General features: G+C 46.4%; 1 protein-coding gene across 1 annotated transcript in view; it reads right to left on the bottom strand.

Moving 5' to 3' along the window:
* Positions 1-24,298, bottom strand: part of MYO15B (myosin XVB) — a 73,508-nt gene extending 49,210 nt beyond the window's left edge. The window contains exons 1-21 of the mRNA XM_059732983.1: positions 20,977-24,298; positions 20,820-20,881; positions 18,242-18,305; positions 16,581-16,690; positions 16,168-16,242; positions 15,445-15,541; positions 13,293-13,396; positions 11,724-11,787; positions 11,035-11,148; positions 7,787-7,948; positions 7,343-7,456; positions 6,080-6,138; positions 5,846-5,969; positions 4,969-5,064; positions 4,231-4,362; positions 2,747-2,872; positions 2,372-2,449; positions 1,784-1,932; positions 1,456-1,501; positions 843-967; positions 599-716 (exon numbers count right to left, since the gene is read on the bottom strand). Coding sequence (XP_059588966.1) covers positions 599-716; positions 843-967; positions 1,456-1,501; positions 1,784-1,932; positions 2,372-2,449; positions 2,747-2,872; positions 4,231-4,362; positions 4,969-5,064; positions 5,846-5,969; positions 6,080-6,138; positions 7,343-7,456; positions 7,787-7,948; positions 11,035-11,148; positions 11,724-11,787; positions 13,293-13,396; positions 15,445-15,541; positions 16,168-16,242; positions 16,581-16,690; positions 18,242-18,305; positions 20,820-20,881; positions 20,977-24,261 — 5,304 coding nt within the window. The 5' untranslated portion in view covers positions 24,262-24,298. The remainder of the gene's footprint in view (positions 1-598; positions 717-842; positions 968-1,455; positions 1,502-1,783; positions 1,933-2,371; positions 2,450-2,746; positions 2,873-4,230; positions 4,363-4,968; positions 5,065-5,845; positions 5,970-6,079; positions 6,139-7,342; positions 7,457-7,786; positions 7,949-11,034; positions 11,149-11,723; positions 11,788-13,292; positions 13,397-15,444; positions 15,542-16,167; positions 16,243-16,580; positions 16,691-18,241; positions 18,306-20,819; positions 20,882-20,976) is intronic.
* Positions 24,299-24,561: the final 263 nt, after the last annotated feature.

The raw sequence follows: 24,561 nt of genomic DNA, 5'->3' as shown, positions 1-24,561 counted from the left end.
AACTACTTCACAGTCAGGGTGGCTAGGATCTGCAACCAACTTCCAAGGGAAGTGGTGCTGGCTCCTTCCCTGGGGGTCTTTAAGAAGCGGCTCGATGCCTACCTGGCTGGGGTCACTTAAGCCCAGTTTCCCTCCTGCCCAGGCAGGGGGTCGGACTTGAAGATCTACAAGGTCCCTTCCCACCCTACTTCTATGATTCTATGAAGTCTACTGATCTCCACTAATCCCTCAGTCCAAGCTTTTCTCAATGATTAGACAGGATGGGAACATCAGGAAAGAATGGAGATGCATGAAAGGGCTGAATCTGGGAAACCCAAGAAAAGAACGACAGTGAGGTGTCTAGCAAGGCAGATGGTGTCATGGGATACATAGGCTGGATAAGGGAACCGGTGCCTGAAGCAGAACTGCAAGAAGGTAGCATTCACCATCTTTACATTTCACAGGCACTACAATTCTCCAGCTAAAAATAAAGCAACAGAAATAATTGAGCTGGAAGTATGCAGTTATGCGCAAAGGTGAGCAGCCTACTTTCCATCAGGACCAAGTAGGTGGATGGAAAGGCCTTTGGAATTAAGATACCGTTCTCTTTACACAGCACCTTCGTTATGCCGATCTGATAGAGCTCTGAGGCGTCCCCCACCACACGCGACAGCACTGCGATGCAGTCGTCCCTCTCCTGCAAATTGCTCTGTGTAGGTCCACCCAGAGTCCCATACCTGAAAGGCAAAAGGAAGACATAAAAGAACCAAGTGAAACCCCCCTGCAATTATGTGTTGGCACCGAGTCCCCTTCAACCACGTGGACATTCCCAGCCAGAAGGAAGAACAGACAAGGGGAATTACCTGACTAAGAAGGGCTGGAATTGGATGCGGATAGGGTATCCTTCCTTCCTGATATGGATGGCCTCCAGTATCCCGGAATGCCTCAGCTGACAAGTGACATATTCCACATCAAAGATGTTTGACAACTGCAGGGGAAGCCATGAAGTGTAAGCGGGCAGAAGGCAAGGGGAGGAAGACACGAAATAGGGAATAAACAGAAAGAGAGAAACAGAAACAGAAAAAGAGATGGACCTTTAGAAAGGGTTGGCATATCTCCCAAACCCCCATGCAGGACCATAAGATTTTGCCTCGTTGTTGGGCAGAGTAAACCCTGTGCCCTGCAGGATTCTGAAACACACTCTTTTGCAGCAAGTAATAGACAGCCAGCACCAGAACACAGACTGAGAGGGAGAGCAGTGTGTCACAGAAGAGCTGATCTTGAAAAACACATGCTCTAGAAAGGGGTTTTACAGGCAGGGAACAGAAAACTCCACAAGTGTGTTGCTTCTTACAAATGAAAGCCAAATTCAGATGGTACCAGCTGGGGAAAAAAATAGACAGCAAGGGAAGTAACATCCTGCTGAAGGGTTTCCCAAAGACCTGTGCTGCTGTTCAGGAGCAGGAGCTCTCTTACCTTTTTTGAATTGGGTGTGATGCATCGAATAAAGAAAGCATGGCTCCTGCAAGGCAGAGGAAAGGGAAGACACTTTAACAGCCCCATTCCAGAAACGCCCTTGTTATCCCCAGGGGCTGCTGAAGCCTTCATATCCCCACAAAGACTCCGTCCATCTCTGCTGAACAAGGCCCATCCTCCTCTTCTGGTTCTGTCATCCATCACCACCCAGCTAAACCACTCAAATGTCCCGCAATAAAGCCCTTCTAGAACAACCAAGTGAGTGAAGGGAGCTTTCACACCAGGCAGTCAGCAACGATAGGGCTGGTGTCATCCCTGTATCCCTCACCTTCCCAGCTTGGCCGTGAGATCCAGTAGGGACTGATGGAATCTGGACACCAGGGTTGAGGCTGGATGCTTGAGCCCTTTGCCCTTTGTTCCCAGCTCCCTGTACTGGCTGTGATGATTTTTGGCCCTCTGGAAAATTTTGGACACAAGCTTGAAAGGAGAGGAAAGGAGCAAGTTAGTGATGTAACACTCCCCTTTGCTGCTTTGAAAGAACAGTCCCTTCCTTCTGGAACTGTAATGGTCCAAGACTAAAAACCACTCTCAACACCATCCACCCACAACAGAAGGGCTGCAACCGATCAAGGCCACAGGTCTATTCATACCTCCCCCAGAAGATATATGCTGATCTTAGGTATGGGCAAGACCAAGCACACTGCTGAGAAATAAGCCCTGCCAAGTCTTGCCCATTCTGGGCCTGCCTGAGCTCACAAATTTGCCAAGCAGATGACTCGGCACAACCCCAAGTGCATGCCTCGACACTGTTTAAGTTCTCTGAGGGGCTTTGATCTTTGTGCTTCTCTGAAGAAAGCACTGGAGAAGCCTGTCAGATACTGGCATCAAAAATAGTTGCCCTAATCGTGTGCTGTACCTTGAGGCGGCTCTGGGAGAAAATATCGAGGACTTCTGAGCGTAGTTGGTCATGGTTTTTATTCAAGAACTTGTGGACCTGTAAAGTCAAGCTGTTGTTTAATCTCTAGCAGGGATTAGCAAACCAAAAAATACAGAAATTCTGAATCTCGAGTACATAGTCCGGCACACTGCATAAATATTCTGATTTGTCCTCTCGTGACTTAAACAACCCAGAGTAACTTCAGAACACAGCAGCTTTTCCTTAGCAGCATCCGCAAGCAGGCATCATCCAGGTACTAGACCAGGAAAAATGCAGACGAGCATCATCCAAAGTACCCAATGATTATGGCCCCAGACCCCCACAGACTGCCCCAGCTTGACCCCAGGAACTTACCTGGTAGGTGACAGGACCTGCATAGTGCCGCACAGTGAAGACTGGCAATGGCAGTTTGGGTTTGGTGTACAAAGGACTGTTTCCATGATGGTAATGACACTTCTGGAGGAAGGTATGGTCAGTGGCCTGAGCAGGAGAGGCACACATGGCTTACATTGTCACAGCCAATTCCTTTGTTTAACTTCCATCGTCCAACAGAATTTGAAATTGTAAGTATGCATAAAGAGAAGCCCCCCTCTCCCAGGCATATACCTTATGTGGAAAATAGTGAGTTCACTATCCCGTGTGGGTTATACCCTACTATGCCATCTGTAGTGGATGGATCATACAAGAAAATAATTGCAGACTTCTAGCAGAGTTACTCCCTTAGCTCAGGTGACAGAGGTTCTTACTACAGTGCTGGGGGTTCTGGGTTTGATTCCTCACTGACAACCCATGTTTGGTTGAGGGAGGTTATTACAGGCAGTCCTCAGACTTACGACACAATTGGTTCCTGAAAAATGCGTCTTCAGTTGAAACATTATAAATGGGGGGTTGGTTCCTGAACTAAGGCCTTATAACCTATTTTCACCAACAATAACCCAGAATTTTGTACTCAATCAATTATAGATGAGTAATATAGCTACATTAATGTATTTATATTGTAAATAACAATCATATTGATTTGGAAGGACTTCTTTGAGGTGACTTTGCTGGACTTTTTGAAGGGCTCTTGGCTGGAGTCGTCTCAGGAGTCCTGGCCGCAGGTTTTTCTGGAGTCTCATCTGCTTTCTTAAAGAAAGTGTCCAAGGCAGTTTGGACAGATGTTCTCCAGGGAGATGAACGACACAGCGAACTTGTTCGCTGGTGTGGCGTCGCATTGGATCAAGCGTTGTAAAGTTGAAACTGACGTCTTAAAGTTGAAACAGGGAGTCAATTTATAAATGTTGTAAGTGCGAAACGTTGTAACTCGAAACGTTCTAAGTCGAGGACTGCCTGTACATACATTTTTCAAGGCCTTCTGGCCTGAAAGCAATATAAACATTGAACAAAATTATCTCCCTTTGACTAAGTCACATAACATTAACTTGGCAAAATTTTGGAGTGAATCACTCCAAAAATGACCATCCAGCCTTTCCAGTGCTCAGAGATGTCCACTAACTGTCTATGCCGGGCACCTGTGTCAATCTGCTTTTGAGACAGTTTGTAAAGGCAATAGCCTTTTCACTGCTTGAAATCTACCATAATTATTTTAACAGCTTGTCTCATATCAAAAACATTATCTTCTTTTCCCCTAAAAGACAAAAATCTCCTTTCACTGAAGAAAAGTAATGAGAAATGTCATGGGGACTCATGGCTATTTGGTATAATGGAGCTGTCTTTCAGAGAAGCATTAATCCAGATTAACTAGTCAAAAGTGTAATTATGAAGAGAACACTTCCCTCCTGAAACAATGACCTTTTTACTCCATTTGTGTGGTTTGACAGCCACAGCAAGTTCCTAACCTGGGTCAATGAAGTCTGGTCATCCAGGATGCGCAAGATACCATGGGGCTTTGAAGCAATCAGATCCAGGCATGACTCTTGGTGAGTCTTGGAAATGGGAATCCAGACTAGCTCTTCTTGGGTGTACTCCTCCTACCGGTCAGAGATCATCCAGCCGAACCCCGGCCAGGAAAACAAACATCAAATTCAGGAAGTTAGCAGAGATCCAATTGGTTCCTCAGCAAACTAGAGGTTTAACAGTGTTATAAACATGCATGGTACCTCCCAACTTTAGCCATTAATTAAGCTTGTGAACACTTTTTTCTAACATGGGAGAACAGAGGTAGAATACAGCAAGGCAAGGGGCAGTGGACAAGATGTTGAGTCTGGAAATAGCACTCTGCTCTTCCACAAGGGGCACAGCTGGTACCAGTGACTTCCAGCCCTGGCCTTAAGGCCAGGCCCACCTGGCCTTAAAGTTCCAGGTGGTATTTTAGGGTCTCAGATCGAAAAGATGTTGCTTATAATAAGCCACATCAAGTGGAGAAGTGCTCCAACTGCCTCTTTCTCTAGTAATTAACTACAGAATTAGCAATGACTTGTTAATAACCCCCATTCCAGAGGCAGAGCATACTGGTATTGAACTCGAGGAATAGATCCAGTCAATGCCTTTCTTCCCTGTGTGGAAACACTCTCCAGTTGAGGCTGCCTCGACTCCCTGAATGTGTACCATCTCTCCCAGCAAGGGTTTTTTGTTACCTCTTCCTGGGCAATAACTGTCTGGCTGAAGAAGTGCTGGAGATGCTCATTGGCAAAGTTGATGCATAGCTGCTCCAAACTGTTCACCCCCAGATCCTGGAAAGATATAGTAAAGTGTTGGAGTCACTGTACTGGATGCATGTATGTGTCCTGGTTCTTCTATTTCACTTGTTAAAGCAAGTCTTGGGCTACTGGGTCCAATCTCCTGCATTTGTCCCCCAAAGCATTTGGAGGCATACCCAAACATTTTCAAAATCATCCACTTCAACTCTTGGACACAGCTTCAAAGCACAGAACCAGAAATGGCATACAGTGTGGCAGGGAAAAGCCCAGACACTGCAATGACAGAAGTATTGGTAATTGGTCAATGTAGATCATTAGAACCTAAATGCTGGACCTAAATCAGCACATGTCCCTTTAACATCCAAGTGATCTATTTGTGTTTTTACATCACAGTCTGCTTTTTGGGCTCATGAATTGCATTGTTAGTTGACAGAGTGTGTTTCAGAGCACCACACACTGCCATGCCTCAGTAGAAACAATCAGAGGTACAATTTGGGGCCGGGGAAAGTTTGGGCCAAAATGCTGGATTAGTACCAATCTTTCCCAAACCGGCTTGGCCATCTTGTCACACACAGTACTAATGCCAGAGTCCAGACCAAGACGTTATTTCCATTGCATCAAAAGCATGCAGGACACTACACACAGTTCAGACAGACAGGGCCCCATGCTTTGTGGGACATGGTCTTCCCCCTCCCATAAGCAAGCACTTATGAGCTTCCCTCTTGCTTTAACAAGTGAAATAGAAGAACCAGGAAACGTACATGCAGCCAGTACAGTGACTCCAAGACAGTTTAAAATGAATGGGAAAAGCAACCTCAAAGCCATATATGTCAACAATGCCCACAGTGCTGTCCATCTCCTGAGGGGCTAGCCATTCATTGATCTTCTCCAGGAGCCAGTCGAAGAGCAGGGAATACACAGCCTTGGCAATGGCATCCCTTAGTGGGGGAAGCGTGGGGGAAAACCAAACCAGGCAGTTACCAGGAAAATAATGCTCTCAGGCTACTTTCACTAAGTGAAATAAAGTGACCAAAGCAGGATTGGTTACCTGGCATCGATGGCACCTTCTACAGACAAAGGGGTGAATATCCGGTCATAGGATGTTGCCTGGATAGAAGGAAGCATTATTTGCTACAAGGACTCGCAAGAAAAGGTTCTGTCTGGAAACCTGTAAGGAATCGATACAGCTTAAAATGGGAGTTCTTTGCCCAGGAACTCCCTTGCACAATGCAAGGCAAGGATTACAGTAGAAATTTACTTTTGGGTCTTACTCAGCTGAGAGCCAGTTATTGGAGATATTGGACCTGGGACTCATCTGGACTTAACAGTGCATCTACACTGTGGTAGCAAGAAGTTCACTCAAGCCACAGAGGAAATAACCCCTGCCCAGCCACTTCCAGTCCACTTACATCAGTACCCAAGGGTGCCCCGAACACCATGTTCCCAACTTGGATTTCCAGGGGGCTCAAGGGTGGCAGTTTAGGACACCCTCACTGCACTTACAGGGTTGGTGGAGTTTATTTCTTCCAGGCGTAGGACACAACACCCTGCCATAGACGTACCCTGTGGCACAATTACTGGTAAGATTGTACCCTGTGGCACAATTACTGATTCTGTGATTATTGAGTCAGTAGAAGGGGTGAAACATGTGCCCACTTCAAGGTGCTTTCACACTGCCAGAGTGAGGTCAAAGGTTTCTCAGCATAACAGAGCACCATGTCCATCTCACACCCACTCACACGCACACATTTAGAGACCCCTACAGGAGTCATCTTGCAGTGTGCTGCCTTTTGGTGCCAGCTCCCAGCTTGAAGCCTGCAGGGCTGGGGACAGCATGTTCTCATCAGAGGGCCCAAGGTTTGGGGGCTCTTTTCCTCCTGAACTTTGCCAAAACCCGAGTTCAGGGCACCTTAGGGAACCAAGTCAGAGTTATCCCTGTGGCCGAGTTCTTGCCTCAGGGTATGGTGCCATTTTGGGGACAGATGGCAGGGTAAGTCCCTTCAACTGGAAGCCTATATATTGATTATAAGCCAGCCCCCCTCAGATTCTTACTATGAACATAAACATAAGCCCCCAAGTAAAGAGGTTGTTCTGCTTCATATAACACAGCCAAACCGGGGGGGGGGGGGAAGTTCCTAGTTTATGCAGAAGGTGGCCACTGTAAACAGGCTACCAGTGGCTACTGCTCAGATCTCCCTGCAGAAAAAGCCCAGGGCTGGGGCAAAGCAGAGGTATCCTTTTCAACCCTTTCCCTATACAACACAAGCTCAAACAGGAGAACAGGGAGATGAAGTGGCCATGAGGTACTCACAGTGACCCGATGAGTGATGGCACTTTGCAGGAGATCTGCTGAGACATGCAACAAGTTGGCCACAATCCGGATTTCTGTGTCACTGGGAATGGCTGCAAGTTCAAAGGATCCTTTCTAGATCATGGGGGACAAGAACAGGTCTAAGCTGATACTAGAGACAGGGTCCCAGACTTGTTATCCAGGGCAATATCTGCAAAGAAGTGGTCTCATCCTCATTGCACAAGGGCAGGTCACAAAACCCCAGTACCTCATCTTGCCTGACTTTGGCTCTTTAGGCTCCAAAGACCTCAGGCAGCCCAGGTTCTCCTTCCCTGGGTATTTGCAGCAGTCTCAGAGAAGCAGATGAGACTGTGTTCAACAGGGAAGAACACCCCAAGTCCCATCATGAGACTGCTGTACTATTCCATGTCTGTCACCCCCAGAATTAGCAAGGGACTAACATACCTCACAGGAGGTAAAACAGATGTTCCCAAGCTGCAGAACAGCAGCCAGCATTGCCCAGATAGAGGTCAGCTCATCATCCGAGAGGCCAATCCCCTGCAGTGCTTGCACCAAGGCTGTAAAGTCCTGATCGTCCTGCTTCCCCAATAGGTTGCATGCTCTGCCCTGAGAGAACCAAGACCAGGGGTTAAATCACAGCCAGCTACTCACTCCAAGGTCACATCCCAGGACAGGAGATGGACCCCAGCTTGCAGAATTTTGTTCTGGGTTGCAAAGTGCAAGGGGTCTGTACTGGGCCCATCAGAAGAGGGACCATTTCAGAAATGTTTGTGACCAAAACTTTACACTTCATCCAGATCTGGGAGTGTTCAACTCTGGGCTATTAGACTGGGGTTATGTCCATATTTCTCCTTCCACATCAGGTACGTGCAACCACAGGAAACATTTCTGCTAACACACATATGCTCCCACCTCACAGCAGCTCCTATCACAGACATCCATATGAGCCAAAACTTTCTCCCCTCATAGCCCAAATCCTTCACCCTACTCTCAGAGAAGGTTCCAGCTGGAGATCTGCTGAAGGCACTGCAACCTGAGGCCAATAAAGAGTCCAGCCTTTGAATAAGAGTTGGAAGCCATGGGGGGAAAACCCAATCCCCTGTTTAGGCCATTTTTGGCCCTAATTGGCCCATCTTTTCTCCCTCAGGATACAAGCTCCATGGGCCTGGATCTGACTTCATCTGCATGGACTGAATTACTGGTCTAGGATCAGAGACTGAGACCTTTTGCTGCATAATCTGAGTGGCCTCACATACATTGTTAATGCATAGATTAATGAACCCCATGCAGACCATGTTGATACCACAAATTCATCCCACAACACATTGAAGAACTAAGCAGAAACAGAAGAACCAGCTGAGTGCTTGAGGGGGACAGCCCCAACAGCCCTGTCTATACATCAAGATGCACCGGGAGAAACTTTAAATACAACTTGTAAAAGACCAAGAGGGCTGAGAGGTAGGTAAAGGCCATGCTGAGTTTCTCCAGTAGAGAAGACCATCTCAAGCTTGTTGGCACTAAAGCATTTTCCCAGCTCCAGTCCAGCAGCAACTTGAGGCTTTCTAAGATACGTCATGTTGCAATTCACCTGCCATGTATCGCCAGGGATATAACGAAGGGGGCCTGTGCCCAACATTTTATGCTTCAGAACAACAAAATGCACACTACATTTCCTTGAATATCCTACCCCACAATAAGATATGGAAGGCTGTGTCAGGAAAAGATTTTTCCACAGTTGTGGCTTAGAACTAGCTTTTGCATGTAGAGGCTGGGCTGAAAGATGGCTGCCACTATCTGCTCATTTGGTCGCTCAGCCGCAAACTGTTGCCAATTTGACAGCAGCTGTGAAAGGGTTAACACTAGACTCTGCCTCTCTCATTTGCTGTCCCAGAGAGAAGCTGGAAGCCCTCTGGTCGCACAGTGTCTCCATGCTTTTATTCCAGCAAAGTAAAATCAGCTTCTCTGCTTAAGGCATGTGTCCTGATTTTGAAGGGCTGATTTTTGGGAATTGTTGTGGTACACAAGTGAATACAGTAGGACACAGTCTGGCCTACAGGTTTAAGCCCTTGGCACAGAACTTTGCTGCAAACCTTTGGGCAAATCCCTCCTCCCTCCATGCTTTCCTTTCCACCTTGGTCAGGACAGGTCTGATAATACCCAGGTACAGTTATAAATCATAAAGGTGGTACTTCAGAAACACTAAAGTGAGCACTTCCTAGCATGTGTGCAACACTCCACATGTGGCAGAAGACTCCTGACTGACCATCTCACCCAAAGCTTTGATAGTTCAGATACAGACAGAAACCAAGAACCAAACTACCTCCAGGTTTGGTTTTGCCAAGCCCAAAACCCAAGATTTGGCTGGTGAGGTTTTGTCCAGCTCTACTCATCTCCCTTTGCACACAGAATTCTCCTTCCCCCAATTCCTAGCAGGCCAAGGCACTGTACTCACAATATCAGCTCTCATTGGGATGCTGCAGGGGCATCATCATCTCCAGCTAACTAAGGGTTAGAAGTCTTTCCACCATCACCCTAGCTGCACTGCCACCTTGAATGGCATTCACAATGCTGATAAAAGCACCCTTCATCACTACTACTGCATGTACACCAGGGGTTCTGCTACCCTGGCTATGCTGACAATGGGTTGTCCTTCCTTCCTTTTCATGTCCTTGCAACAGGGTATTTAGCATAACTTACAGATTCTTAGGAACCTGGCAGGGCCGTTTCATGAGCACTTCTGCTATAGCTTCAAACCTGTGACCTTGAGGCTGTCAACCATGTACCTTAACATCCACACCACCAAGCCCCCACTATGGACTGTGATTTCGCAGAGCTTTGGAGCATAGACCTTGCCTGAAATGAGATACTATGATGCTTGCTTCTTTCTAGGTGTTAAGGAAATGCAAATCTATTGATTATGCCAAGCCATTAATTACATGAGCCTCCTAGAGTCATAAGGCCACTTGTCTCATCTTTACTAGGAGGAAAGCTGATGCTATTCTAAATATAGGACTATGATTCATATGTTCCTCAGTCCACTATTGCTATGTAGCAATAGCCATCCTGTATGAAGACTATTTCAGAATGAAAGTGATTTCATTCCAGAATAATTTACTCTGCTGCAGTTTTGCTGGCCAGTTCCTCCATTCAGACCCAGCAATTTTTTATTAGCAGTTCTAAATTTACTAACCTTTAACTCAATTGAGTATTTTGCATAGCCGGATATAGGATGAAAAGAACCACCCCTGACAAAGCAGGCATCTCACCTGTTGTTTTCTAGTGCAGGGTAGATTATAAACCCAAGCAAAGGCATATTAGACCTAGCTATTTTCACTGGGCACTGAAGCCATGGAGTCAGCATACCAGGTCATTGTTTGGTTAACCCTCACAGAACAAGGGTCCCACTAACATGCCCTTCTCCAAGAGAAGAGGCCTGAATGGTGGGAGATGGAAGAGAAATGACCTAAAGTATTAAGGACAAAGACACTCATTCATGGGCTCCAGGCAGGACCTTGGGTAGCCAAGAGCCAAAATCATACTGTGCTACCTCTGTAAGAGGATTTTGAGAAGGGAAGCAGAGCACCTGCTTTCTTAGTCTTCTCCTGTTGGGGCCTTAACTGATGTGAGATGGAAAAGCAGGGTCAGCCATGTCACTCTACCACATGTTGCAGAACCTGCACCTCCTCACTCACCTGATTCAGGTAGAAGTAAGTCTCTGCCTCCTGCAGGTACATCTGCTCTTTCTGCTCCATGGGCAGCCCTGCCAGCAACTCATAAAATACATGGTAGCTCCTCTCGCCATGGGCCTGAGAAAGTATAATTCATGCCATTAGTTAAAATCCCGTTTTTGTGCCGTATGGCACAAGTACCAATGAAAAGCATCCCTAAGTAGAGCTCTTTCCAAACCCTTGGGCTGTGCACAGAGACCCAAAGTCTCATAAGAACTGCATCACTTGGAAACTACACTTAAAATGCCAAAGGGGGATACATCCTCCTTCACAGGACTCCAGCTGCTGATCCCAGCCGTATCCCCAAAGGATGGGAAAAGGACAAAAAAACCCCCCAACAAACTTTGAAAAAGCATTACCAAGTGGCCTAACTCCAGCCAAAATTCTGACTACTCTCTGTAGTGGGACCAATTTCTCAACTGGTGCAAGTCAGCACAACTTCACTGAAAACAAAGGACTAACCCTGACTTGCATCAGCTGAAGATCCAATGCAGTGTAGTCACACTGGCAAGGTACACTTCTGTCCCTATATTGTCATCTAAGGTCCAAGTGGAAAATTCAGTATCAATTATTATTCACTATCAATTGAAACCAAACATGGCCTAGACGTGCAGGGAGTATGACCATGGGAAGAAGGGCTTGTCAGCTCTTACCTGAAACACAACCCGGGACTTTTCCAGAAGATACTGGGAGATGGACGTACCCACCATGACCCCACTGTGTGTGAGAGGAGAACATAGGTTCTGTAAGATGAGGGATTTTTGGTGACCCAGCTGTACTCTGTACAGCATAGACATCTGACTAAGGAGGGCCATTACTTAGGGACATGGGCCCAAGGGAAAAATTTTGTCTCTGAAAGCCAGCACCAAAGTCTGGAGGACTTCAGAGCTTGGATTCTGGAGCAGCCCCATTGTACAGCAAGCAACCAGATAAAAAGTAAGGATAGCCTTCTATCTTGAAGTGCAGTGGAGCTGCGTCCCTGCCATACAAATACAAAACAATCCAGAAAGATCTCCAAATCCCCAAAATGTTTTGAGGTGTAACCAGTGTGTCCCCCCTAATTAGCTTCCAAACATTTGGGCTTGTCTCACCATCTCCCCATATTCTCCCATTCATTTTTATTGAACCCATCATCTCTTGTCCAACTCTTTGGGGTCTGCACTGTCTTTCTGCTGCACATCTACAGCACCTAGTGCAATGAGGCCTGGGACTATAAAATGCTACTGCAGCAGTATGCTATGGGCCCTGGGGGGTGGGAAGGAACCAATGCATCTCATAGGATTTATGCTGTACGGAGGATTTTATTAGCTAGTTAAATATTTGCCATGTCATACAACGATCCTGACACACTGCTTGTAACCAGGCAGCAGACTCAGTCACCACTCTAGAAGTAGCAGTGGTATGGTTGAATGCAGAGATGCGAATGAGGTTAAGCAGCATGGTCACATAATTCAAGCCACCCTGATCCACTAGGCAAAGTGCTGCTCTGTCAACAAAGCTGATCCTTCTTACCATGCCAGGGCCTGGCAACACTGAACACAGTTCTAGCTGTGCCACAGTCTGGCACCATGGCAGAGAGATCAGTCACTTCTCTCCTCACTGCAAGACCAAACCAGATTAGATCCTCAATGGGCTCTAAATGGTTATAAATAGACCTGCATCCCAGTAGATTTTCATACTGAAACAGCATGATTGAGAAAATTGGGCACTGACCTGGGAGAGCTGAGTTCTGGCTTGGCCACTGACTGGCTGTAACACCATGAGCAAGTCCCTTTGTCTCTCTTGGCCTCTTTGCCCCCCACTTCCTCTGTCTGTCGAGGTACTTTAGACCATAGGAACATCCCTCACTTATGCGTATGTACAACACCTATCAAAAGGGTACCCTCATCTCAGCATAGCGCTACTTGAATGTGGAAAACAAACTGCAAACAGGGCCTCTGGGATTTCAAATCAGGAAAATCTGGCAGACTTCTTGAGAGCTTTCAAAGCACACTCAAAAGCAAATTCAGGGTCACAAACTTAAGGATGACCCTCACAAAGAAAAAGTAAAGTGGGGTAGGTGAAGACTTGTGTTACATAAACCCCTTGCACAGCCCACCTACCCACAGAGGCACCCTGGAGCTGTTCCTGGGGGGTGTCTGGCTCAGTGTCTCCCTCCCTTACCCAGCACCTCACTGCCAGGCTGGAAGCAAGCAGCATCCTTCAATGCCCTGTTGACTCACTGCCTCAGATGGACGTGCAGAAATTTCCCAAAGCGGCTCGAGTTGTCGTTGAGGATGGTTTTGGCATTCCCAAAGCTCTCCAAGATGGGCAGGACCTCACAGGGCTGGGGGGCAGGACAGGGCAGGAGACATTATATTACAAACAGTAGACTCTCAGGCACAAAGGGACCAGAGAAACCACCTGGCCTGACTGCCTGTGTAATACAGGTGAGTCCTATGGCCTGTGTGGGCTCCTGTTTTAGCTAGAGCCAGCACAAGGCTTGGCAGGTGTTTCTGATGGTTATCTACTGTCACGTTAACAGTGTGAACCTTGTTCCTCGTCTAAAATGTGTCTGAACTAGATCAGCTGTTGGATTTGCTTCTAGCTCTTTGGGACAGCGGCTGACGTTGGTCAATCTCTTGAGCATTAAGGATGATGGAATCCTTGTCCCAGACAAAGGCTAATAGCTGCTACAGTAATACAACCTATCAGCATCCCACCACTAGCCCCTTTAGACTCCCTTTTGCCGCAGCATGAGCTCATGCTGTAACTTAGGTTTTACCCTGAGTCCAACCCCCCACATACAAGCCTCCAGCTCAAGGTAAAGGGAGCTGTAAGCTTTTGCTGGACAATGCACTGGGGGCTGATGAGGGTTGAGGCTTGAGTGCTGCTGAAACCAGCCAGAACTTCATGTTGCAACATCTCCTGGGTGTCCAACCCAGTCACACTGCAGCTCAAGCATTGCTTTACATGGCAGTCACCCTCACGCCAGCTGTAATACCTTCCAGGGAGTAACTTGAATATAATCACAGCCTTATAGAGCCATTGCAGAAATGGCTGTGGTGATTTAGCTAGGATGGGAGCACCCCCTGGTGGAAGCTCAGTGCACATTATTTTCCCAGGTGACAAAGCCACAGAGCAGCTCTCCATACAGAAGTGAATGTCCTCAAGTCATTAGTGGTTTTCCTGGCAGCCATATCAGCCAGGGAGGGGTATGATCTTTTCAAACACTTAGGAAACAGAGCTATGCCAGCCAAATTCCGTACTATAGATGAAGCCTAACTCAAGAGAACTGCTGCACTGAGGACGAGTCTTTTGTCTACTGGATCACAGTGTTCCCTGTTATCAAATTTCTGTTCCTTGTGTGTTTTGCTTTGTTTTTTTAATATCAGACAGGCAGTTAGTCCTGCAATCAAGCTGAGAGACCAGGCCCCATAGGGCCAGGAGCTCTACAAAACTTAACAAAGGGTTGGTTGTTCCCCCAGAGAGCACAAAACTGCAGAAGATGAGCAGACACACCAGGCATCTACAAACTGGTCCGAGGTCCAGCTCAGGAGATGTTTGGTGTCTCTATGTTCAACATCTCTAGCTCCTGGACTCAAAGCCAGCTGGCATTGACCCTGGGAACAGTTCCCAACTCCTTGCTGCCCAGTGTGCCAAGCATGAAGGATTTTGCTGACTTCAGAAGCAGGTCCCTAGTAGCCTCACTTCATAACAACCTTCCCTGGCATACCTGGCACTGTCTGGGGCCCTTAAAGGCAGGCTCAGTAGAGAAGCTAATGACTGGAGGGGCAATTGAGTTTTCTTGTCTTCTTGCCAGGAGGCTGCACAGCTTGAGGAATCTCATGGTGCTTCTACTGCTAGTATCCTGCTATGAGAAATGGGCTCTGGTTTCTGACACTGTGTATCAAGCATCTCAGACTCCCAGGATAAAGTATACAAACATCCAAGTCCCACTGTCTTTCACTGGGCCTCTGGCTCTCCTCAAACACTACACATCCCAAAGCCAGTCATGTCATCTGTGTAACAAAGATGTAATTCTCCAACAGGCAAAGCACAACCAGAGAGGCCTCACATTGATACTTGACTGGTTCAAGTTGGTCTTATAAGGCATGTGCCTGGGACAGGAGTAGCTGGTCCTCAGGGGACATGAAAGAGAAGCTGAACCTGGGTACACTGGGAAAAACAGGACTAGAAGTGTTTTGTGTGTTATGCCCCCCAAAAAGGCGGGCAAGCAAGCTTGGGAGCAAGGTGTTCACCCTCTGTCTCCACAGCCCACTCATGAAGGACTTGAAGAGGGAATACTCCTGCTTTGCTTCCATCTTCCAGTCCTGGCTAGTGGGCCATTAGTGAGCCCACAGTGACCCCTAAAGTAAAGCGGTTGCCCCTTACCTGCTTGAGTCTATGGCCATCTTGTCTTTGGTACATCGTGGTTAGGTACTGCACGATGGCTTTGGCAGCTTCTGTTTTACCTGATCCACTGTGCCCACTGTTGGAGCAAGGGTTAGGGATCAGAGGGATGGATATAAAGATTGGGCCAGGGGTGCCTATAATAACTGGGTAAGACCTTCTGCTGGCTTAAGTCAATATAGCTCTACCAAAGTCAGTGGAAAACTATGAACTCGTGACAGTCCAGGATCCACCCAACATTATTTAAAAGTCTGAAGGCAAGCTGAAAACACAGCTCCAAATGAGAACCCTATAAAGAGCCAAATGCTTTCCCCTCCCACCTCAAACCATATGTCATCTAGGGCAGGGTCATCTCTGCTGAGCAGCTGCCTTCAAACTAACACAAACAAGATGGGGAAGGGGCAGCTTATCATACTCTGAGGCATGGCACCAAGCTCAGGGCAACATTTGAAACCACCTGACTTCCCAGTCTCCTTTCTATCAATAGTTATGTCACGGGTTTTTACCAAGTGCCTTCTTGTCATGTCCCACTTTTAAATTAAACAACCCTTATCATTCCCCATGAAACCTTTTTCAGCCATGATATTATTTGCTACCCTCCTATCCTATGAAATGGCTATTGCGATGGGAAAGAAACTTGGGAAGAGGAGGATTCTGAGACCTACACCATACCATAGCATGGAAAGAAATGTCCTCATCTCCTACCTGATAACGATGCACTGCTCTTTCTCTGCTGTCTGAGCCAGTGTATAAGCCATTTCTGCAATAGCAAAGATGTGCCTAGATGCACAGAAAAACATTCTAGTTTGTTTATACAGCCTTGAATGTCTGTACTGGATATGGACCTGAATCAGGCCCGGGTTTTTACTTTAAGATTCTTGGGTTAAAACCTTGTTCAAGGAAAAACATGGCATGGCATACTTGAAGCAACAATATCAACACGTGCCAGGTAAGGACCATTTTGCTTAATGTACTGTACATTTCACCCAGCTCCAGCCCAACCCTATGAGGCCACCTTCAGCCAAGTGTAATGATCCTGGGAAACTATGGAGCACAAAGCCTTCTCAGGGCTAAGAAAAACTGGGTTATTTGAGAGCGGGAAAAACCCACAAACATACGGAGCATTTTTGGAGAGCATCTCTTGCCGGTACTGAGCCATCACTTCTTCTGAGTAGAGATTGAGGGGTTTGAAAGGATTCACAGAGACCAAGATCTGCCCAATATAGGTCTAGGTGAAGAAACAAAGATGTGGTGGTATTAGATTTTATAGTTTATCAGAGATTTCTAAATGGCATTTGAAATTAACAATGTTACCTAATCCATACAGAGCCTTTTAATGAGCTTTACTGCAATGTTAAAGGTTTTGATTTAAATTAATTGCCAAGGGTGAGGGGTGTTCTTCACACATTTTTCCCATGTGAAAATATAGGTTCATATTGAAACTTGGTGTGAAATCCAGAAATAACTCTTGGGACTATTTGGACAAGACAGGGAGTTCCCTCCCAACTTGGCTGAGCTCAGCCTGAAACTGCAGCTAGGCACACTCAGGACATAGGGAAATCCAGGGGTTTCCAGGGTGTGTGACATGCTCTTCCATCTGCTCACGGAATGATTGTCCTCTCTTACCCTATCTATCCTGCCTAGAGGTTCAATGGGTCTCAGAGTAGTGAATGAATGAATTCCCATTCCAAACAAAGTACAATGCCAGAATATTTGAGGCTTAAAGAGTGGATTGCAGTTTAAAAAGTGACTCTAGGAAAAACATCTTGTTGGATTCCACACTTGTTCTCATTGGCCTTGTTTACAAATGCAAAGACAGTTTCTTTGACCTTGGCCCTGCAGAATCTATCTGCAGGATGGGAGGGCCCAGATGGCTTTTGCCTCATTGTCATTGGTAAGATTTCGATGATCGGAACCCTCCATTGTACTAAGAAACTGCATGACAGAAAAGATGCCAGGAGCTGAACAGGCTCTGCTGGTCTATGGGAGTCAAGTCTGGTCTTTATCAGATGTGATACAAGTGAAAGATGTGCAAAGACTAGTACTATTGTGTAAGGTGGATACACGCCAATTTTAATGTCACTTATGCAGACATTTCCACTCTGAATTCCCCTGCCTGGATATAAATTTACACAGTACGCCAAGATCCTACTGTTGGCTTTGTTTAGAAGAAGGATTTTCAGTGCAGGGGTTAATTACTGTGCATCTATTGGAAATTTCAAACATCGGTGGTCTGTCAATTATAGATTCATAGATGTTAGGGCTGGAAGAGACCTCCATAGATTATTGAGCCCGACCCCCTGCATAGGCAGGAAAGAGTGCTGGGTTCAGATGACCCCAGCCAGATGCCTATCTAACCTCTTCTTGAAGACAAGAGGCACTGTCAATGGCACTTCTTCACGCAGGGCACAGCTCCCATTAATGTTAGCAGTGGCAACCCCCATTCTCAGATGTATCCTGTGCTGAAACTCTTGCTTATGGGAACAAAAGAAAAGAGGGATGTTACAGCATCTCTCTGTGCCCCTTATGGCTGATTTTGAGAATGGCAATAGGGGCTGATACAACTGTTCTGGGGATTCTGGACTCCTCCAAGGAGTAAAGAATGTGATTCAGGCTGGAGTGATACAGCAGGTAAAAGGCCCATGGTCACAATACCACTGGTGTCTATTGGGAAAAGATGTTAGGATGCCTGAGGACTGTACCCTAGCTGAGACAAGGAAAAACCCACCCTCAGAGTCCTGGTCCCAAATGAACTAGCGCTAAAAAAAGGTGTCCTTACATAGATGAAATTGCGATGAAATCTCTTCTTCAGACACAGAAGAACTGAGCTCTCACAGACATCCCTAGAAAACACAGGGAAGGAAGTATCAGCTAAAAGCTTCATGTATATAAAATAAATCTACCTACCCTCTCTTAGGGATGCACCAAGATGCTGGGTCCTGAGACCACTCCTGGATTTCACTTTCCAGGCTCAGAACTTGGGAGGATCTAAATAGTGCATGTGTATACAAGAGAAAACACCGTGCCTAACACTGAAATAATGTTCAATGGAACATCTGAATGGCTGTCATAGAGAAAAGGGAGAACACAACTGTTGGCCCCTGCTACAGAGGGCAGGTCACCAAGCAACAGGTTTAAACTGCAGTGAAGCTGACTGGTTACATCCCAGAAGAAAACTTCCTAACCGTGTGAACAATAGGACAATGGAACAAGTTCCCCAGGGAAGTTGTCATGGGCAGGCAAGGTTCTTTCAGTAGATGGGATATCTTTTATTAGACCAACTAACTAGTTGGAAAAAAGTTCTTTGCAAGCTTTTGGGCACAAACACCTTTTCTTCAGCTATTGGGAGACTCTGCTGCTGTTATGCCTGAAGAAGGGTGTTTGTGCCCGAAAGCTTGCAAAATTTCTTTTTCCCAACTAGTTAGTTGGTCTAATAAAAGATATCACATTTACCCAAAGAACCTTGCCTGCCTATGTCCTTAGACCAACACGGCTACAACCAACAACCCAGGGAACTTGTCGAATCTCCCTGACGGTTTTCAAGAAAAGGCCGAGGAAACATTTATCTGGGACAGTACAGGAATTGCATATCTTACATTCACACAGGGAGCTAGACTAGGTGACCTTTGAGGGCCCATCCAACCCTGTAGGTGTTTATACCCATGCTCCGGGGCAGGGGCATACTTTAATTACAGCAGCTGCAAGACCCACTCTAATTAAAGCTAAGCATCACATGTACAGGTTTCCTTCGCTTTATACGGGTTCTGTATGTGCAAATTTGTTCGTATGCGATGACCCTTTTAATACCAAAAATTTGTAACATGCGAGGTAAATTCACTCCTATGTGATCAGTGTGGTGGAAGCCTGCAGTCAGCTGCTTTGTGCAGTGCATTGTGGGAATGATGCACACCAAAATATATAGGTCTCCTGTATGGATCTGTGCTCCTCACTGGTTGTCTGTGACGTGTTTCTGTAGTTGCCATCCCAATTATGGCTTCTAAGTGTCCCACTAGCTTATCTCCTACCCCTCTTTCTGGTCCATCAATGAAGCCTTCAACACCCTGTCTTCACACCAGCTAAACATTCACCACCACCGTGTGCTTGCATGCACTGTCTGCTGTTGGCAAGTACCAAAACTGTCTTGTAAAAGTGGTAGAAATGGGTCTGGGGGTCAGTACAGTCGAGGTCTTGAAACATATCCCTATTTGTTACTTTGAAAAGTGGGATCCCTTTATGTGAATTCAAGTTATGCACCATTTTTCAGGAACGCAAGTACAGCATAAAGTGAGGGAAACCTGTATCAGCATCCCTGCCCTGAAAAAAGGCAGCGGGGGCACCTTAACTAAGGCTTGTTGAACAAGCTTTAGTTAAAGCACCCCACCACCATTTTTCAGTGTGGGGACGCTGAAGCATAGTAATTACCTGGAGCACGGTAATTACCATGCTCCAGCAGACTCAGTTAATTGAGTCTGCTTTGACACGCTGTAATGACAGCGTGTCAAAGCAGCCTTGCTGCGCAGGTCTAGGCGCCCATAGGTTGATTCTATGTTCATGATGTTATTTCATGCTGCCCCTAGTGGCTACAATCTAGGTGATAAAAGCCCAGACAGTTTCAGTAGACATTAAATGACTGCATATGTTGTGAATTAAAGCTGTTTCCCAATCAATCTAGCAGAGCTAGAGTTTGTTCCTGGTTCGATGAGCAACAGCTAAGGGTGCTCTGGTGTTAGAAAGAGCAATGAACTCAGTGACATAAAAGGATCTATATATTTAAGTCCTGAGCTTGATGTAGCAGAAGCCGATGGAAATTTTATAATGATTTCACTAGGAACAGGATTAGGCAGTTAGAGACGCACTAAAATCTCTCCCTCATCTAAGAGGGCTTCTATTTCCGTTACGTGTCATCCAAGCACAGTGGGATTTTTTTTATTTCATTACACGGGTTAGGTACTGAGAGCAAATTACAGATCAGGGGTTCTGTTCCCAGTCACATCCATTAATGAAGTCACTTTGGGTTTCCGGGCCTTAGTTTCCCCATCTATAGAATGGACTGATTTTTGAAAACCCATTTCAGCACCTTTTCACAGTGTAGATGGAGGCTTGGTAATTTCTCTTGGCAAAGAGAGAAAGTTTGAGAAGCAACTCGAGATTCTGCAAAGCAGACCTTGGACTAAAGAGCACAATTCAGCCTTTTACAGACCCTCACTATCATGTTTAACATCACCCCTTTCTAAAAGCTATGTGAGATATTCTACAGTGCACTCTCTCCTGCTGCAGAACCAAGATATACCGGAATGGGTAACGAATGAGCTCTTGCAACTCACTGCTAATTGTGCATTGTCACTGATATTACTTACTCCAGTCTGGAGAGATCTTCAACCTCCTCTAGTTCCAAAGTGTGACCTTCACCCAAGTACACCTGAAAAACACATAAGAAATGTTTACAAGCTGCACAGAGTTTGATCCCCAACCCAAAGCATTCACTCACTACTTAAAAGAGAAGGCAGAACATGCCTGTTTCCGTGTGAATTCCATCTCAAGCATATCCTCAGCCACGTCTTCTGCCTCCCACCTCTCCTTCCAAGCCCTTGGCATCTGGGTCTTGGCCAGTTCCTGGTCCCTGTACATAGCCCATTTGCTGAGGTTCTCAATGGTGATTCGTGGGAGCAGCATCTCAGAGTTCAGCCATGTCATGGGATCGCAGCCCAGACTTTGCCGCTGAGTCCAATGCACCCGGGTAGTAGCTTCAGTCCCAGCACCCTGAATGAAGCTTGCAACCTCTTTGTCAGCATCACCCTCACGGGGAGAGGCCCCCAGATGCCCTGAATCACCATCATCGTCCCGTGGAAGAAAGCCCCGTGAGTACCAAAAATCTTCATCTGCCTCTAGAGAGAAGGACGGTTTAGTGGCCTGCTGTTGCAATTGCAAAGCTTGCTCCTTTGTGGAGAATTGAGATGTGGAAGTAGTCTTACCCTCTGGTGTTTTTATCAGTTGGGATGAGGAGCTTAAAAGCCTGGTCACTCTGTACTGTGTTGCAATGGATTCCACTTGAGCTCGATCATCCAGCATTGATTCATTCATTTCATCACTGCAGGAGAGCCCTCGGCCACTCTTTTGGCAGCTTTGCTCTGTTAAAGGCTTGGGAAGATCACGTTTAAAATTACAGCCTGGCTGCACAGACATCACTGCCTTCCTGCTCAAAGCATCCACTGACTTCTGTTGTGGGTCGCCATTCCCACAGCTGTCTGAAGAGGAGCCTTTTGACTTTACCATGTGATGGACTCTGGGAAAAACTATGGCAAACTTGGCATCAGGGATGTTCTTCTCTTCCTCATCCAAATTTAGCAGTTGCAGAGAGGAACTGGCTTCATTAAGGGGAGAGTCACGTGACACCAACTCTGCTTGGGCCAGTCCCGCTGCCACTTGGACACCAGCTTGATCCTGTTCTACGTGTGACCAAGAAGATCCTTTGTTACTCAGTTCTCTTTTTGCCTGTGCTCCCACTAACTCCATGGAAGCTCTACTATGCCTACTGACCAGCCTGGCAGTGCTAACAATCCTGATTGCCATCCTCCTCCTAAACCCAAATGGCTTGCTGCTCCTCTTCTTTTTCCCAAACCTTTTCAAGAGCCAGCCTGAGATGCCAATTGCACGTGCCACTCTCAAAAAACGAGCTTTCAGGCTTACTTTCTTGAGAGACTTTAGACTGAGCCAGCTGGTTACTCTTTTAAAAGCAGAAAGCTTGTGTGGGTACTTGGGTCCCTTTTGCTTCAGCACATGTTCTTTTTCAGCAGGTGCATCTTCAACCACTTCCTCTTCTACCTCTTCTCTCACTACTACTGTCTGGCTTGAAGCCAGCTTGACCTTGCCAACAACTTTCCCAATCCTCTCTGTCTTTCCAAAATGCTGCTTATCAGATGAGGCTTTAGTACTAGAGGAACAGGTTGAAGCATTGGAAAGACTTGATCTTGCCTCTCCTAGATTCTTTGCCAGGCTGGGTTTCCTTCGTGCCCTGAGGGATTTCGGGGCACTGGTTTTAGAACAGCTTTCCACCTTCTCCAGGTCAGTGCTGGTTTCTGCTGCCTTCTGGAGAGGAGTCTGTTTACTACTCACTAACAGTTTGGCCTGAGCATCTTTATGCTTGTTCTTCAGATTCAGGAGGATTTGGGATTGGAAAGCAAGATGACTATACTTCTTCGCAATCAAAGTGACTGCTTCTTCCTCTTTGTTGCAACCAGAGGAAGAATTACCCTGATTTATACCTCCTAACTCCTGATGGTGTTTTGCAGTCTCCAGCCTCCGGGATTTCTTTTTCAGGCGTGCCTGTTGTGTGACTGATGCAGGCTTGACTTTTACCATGCTGTCACTGTCATGCACCTTCCCTCCCTGCTCATTTTCCTGGAGGGGTTTGCTCAAGCCAACATTCAGGAGCGTTGCTTTCATGGTACTAGGTAGAGGTTTTTTTCTTGGGTTCTCCTGCTCTTGGGCATCTTTTTCTTCAGTGCCATCCTTCTTATCACTTTCTGATGCATCTTGCTCATCTTCAGGCACTTCTTCATTGTTGTCCTTTCCCAATTGATCTTCCCGTTCTTCACCATCATTCTCATTTCTTCCCTCTGGTGAGCTTTTGACTTCATACCCTGAAATACTCGTACCACCATCTTCACTGCTGACACTTACGGTAGATTTTTTCTGCACAGGCACTGGATCCAGCTCCTTCATTTCCCCACCAACCTCAGCCTCTTCAGAGTCAGTTTCTTCATCTTCAGTCTCTCTTCTTTGGCCCACCACCACCTGTTCTCTTTCACTGGTCACATCGCTATTTGCATCCTGTGGCTCTTGGCAGTCTTTTCCTTTGGATGAAGGCTGGATTTCCTCTTCTTCACTAGAAGATTCATCCTCTGATGAGCCTCCCTGGTCTTCACTGGTTTCAGTGATATTGTCAGTAGTTCTTTTTCTTTTTTCTTGGCTCCAGTCAGAATGAGATTCATCCTCTGAGCTTTCCAGGGTCTTTTCTTCCTCACTGGCACTGGAAATAGGCTTGGCTGGTTTCCCACCTTGTTTCTTCTTGTGCCCATCACCCTTACTCTTTGCTGCCTTGGAGCTAAGCTCACAACTCCTCTGTAGCTGGGAACCTGACTTTTTGTCAGTGGTTTCTTTGAAGAAACATTTCCTATCATATTTTTTCCCAGTACTGGCATGGCTGCTGCTTGAAGGCAACTTGTGTTTCTGTGAAGAGGCTTCACTTCCCACTGTGAAGGACTTTATAGGTTCAGCTTCAATGACACATTCGGTTTGAGTAAGGTGCTCTCTGTGTTTCCTTTTACAATGACATTTCTTGCTGTCCTCAGTGGCCTTTTCCTCATTGCAAACACTGGCCTGGTTTCCTTGGCCTAATCCCAGACCATGGCGCTTGGAGACCCTTGCTTTTCTCTTTTCCACCTTGGATGATAATTGCTCTCCATCTTTTCCACCAGAACCAAGTTCTCTTCTGTTACTGCTCTTGGAGGCTCTGTCCTCTTTGCTTTTATGCCTGTGGCCACTCTCTTTGCCTCCCTTAACCCTTTCTTCTCTCTGGCTCTTTGAGGCACCTGTCACACATGTGGTTTCAGGGACTGTGCCTTGTTCAGAAGAACTGTCTTTGCATGTAGCCTGGCCATTGCCCTTTCTTTTCCTGGGTCTCCCATCTTGGACTCTGGAATCCTCAGGAAGGCTCTTCTCAGAATGAGAAGCTTTCTCCTTACCTGCTTTCTTTGTCCTGACACCTCTCTTCTGGGCCTTTGATCTGGAGGGTGCCATTCCTCCAACATTCAGAAGCACCTGGTTGCTTACTGCAGTTCACCTATAAAAAGAAATGCATGCTATTTCTATGTCCAACTTGACAATTGTCACCAGTGTAAATGAACAAACAGGGAGGCTGGCTCCTGCAAAACCTTAAGCATCCAACATCAACAGGACTGACTCACAGAATAAAGTTTTGAAGACCCAGATGTAAAAAGCCAAAGGGGCCCAAGTTGTCACGGCCATGTACTAGTTTATCCCTGGTATGTGATCTTCTTGAATCACACTAAGATTTGGGACGCAGGTTTCTTTTTCTCC

Source organism: Alligator mississippiensis, chromosome 8, assembly GCF_030867095.1.
Source record: "Alligator mississippiensis isolate rAllMis1 chromosome 8, rAllMis1, whole genome shotgun sequence".
NCBI classification, from domain to species: Eukaryota; Metazoa; Chordata; order Crocodylia; family Alligatoridae; genus Alligator; species Alligator mississippiensis.
Note: the sequence above shows the minus strand (reverse complement) of the source record. Positions and strands in the feature narration are given on the sequence as shown.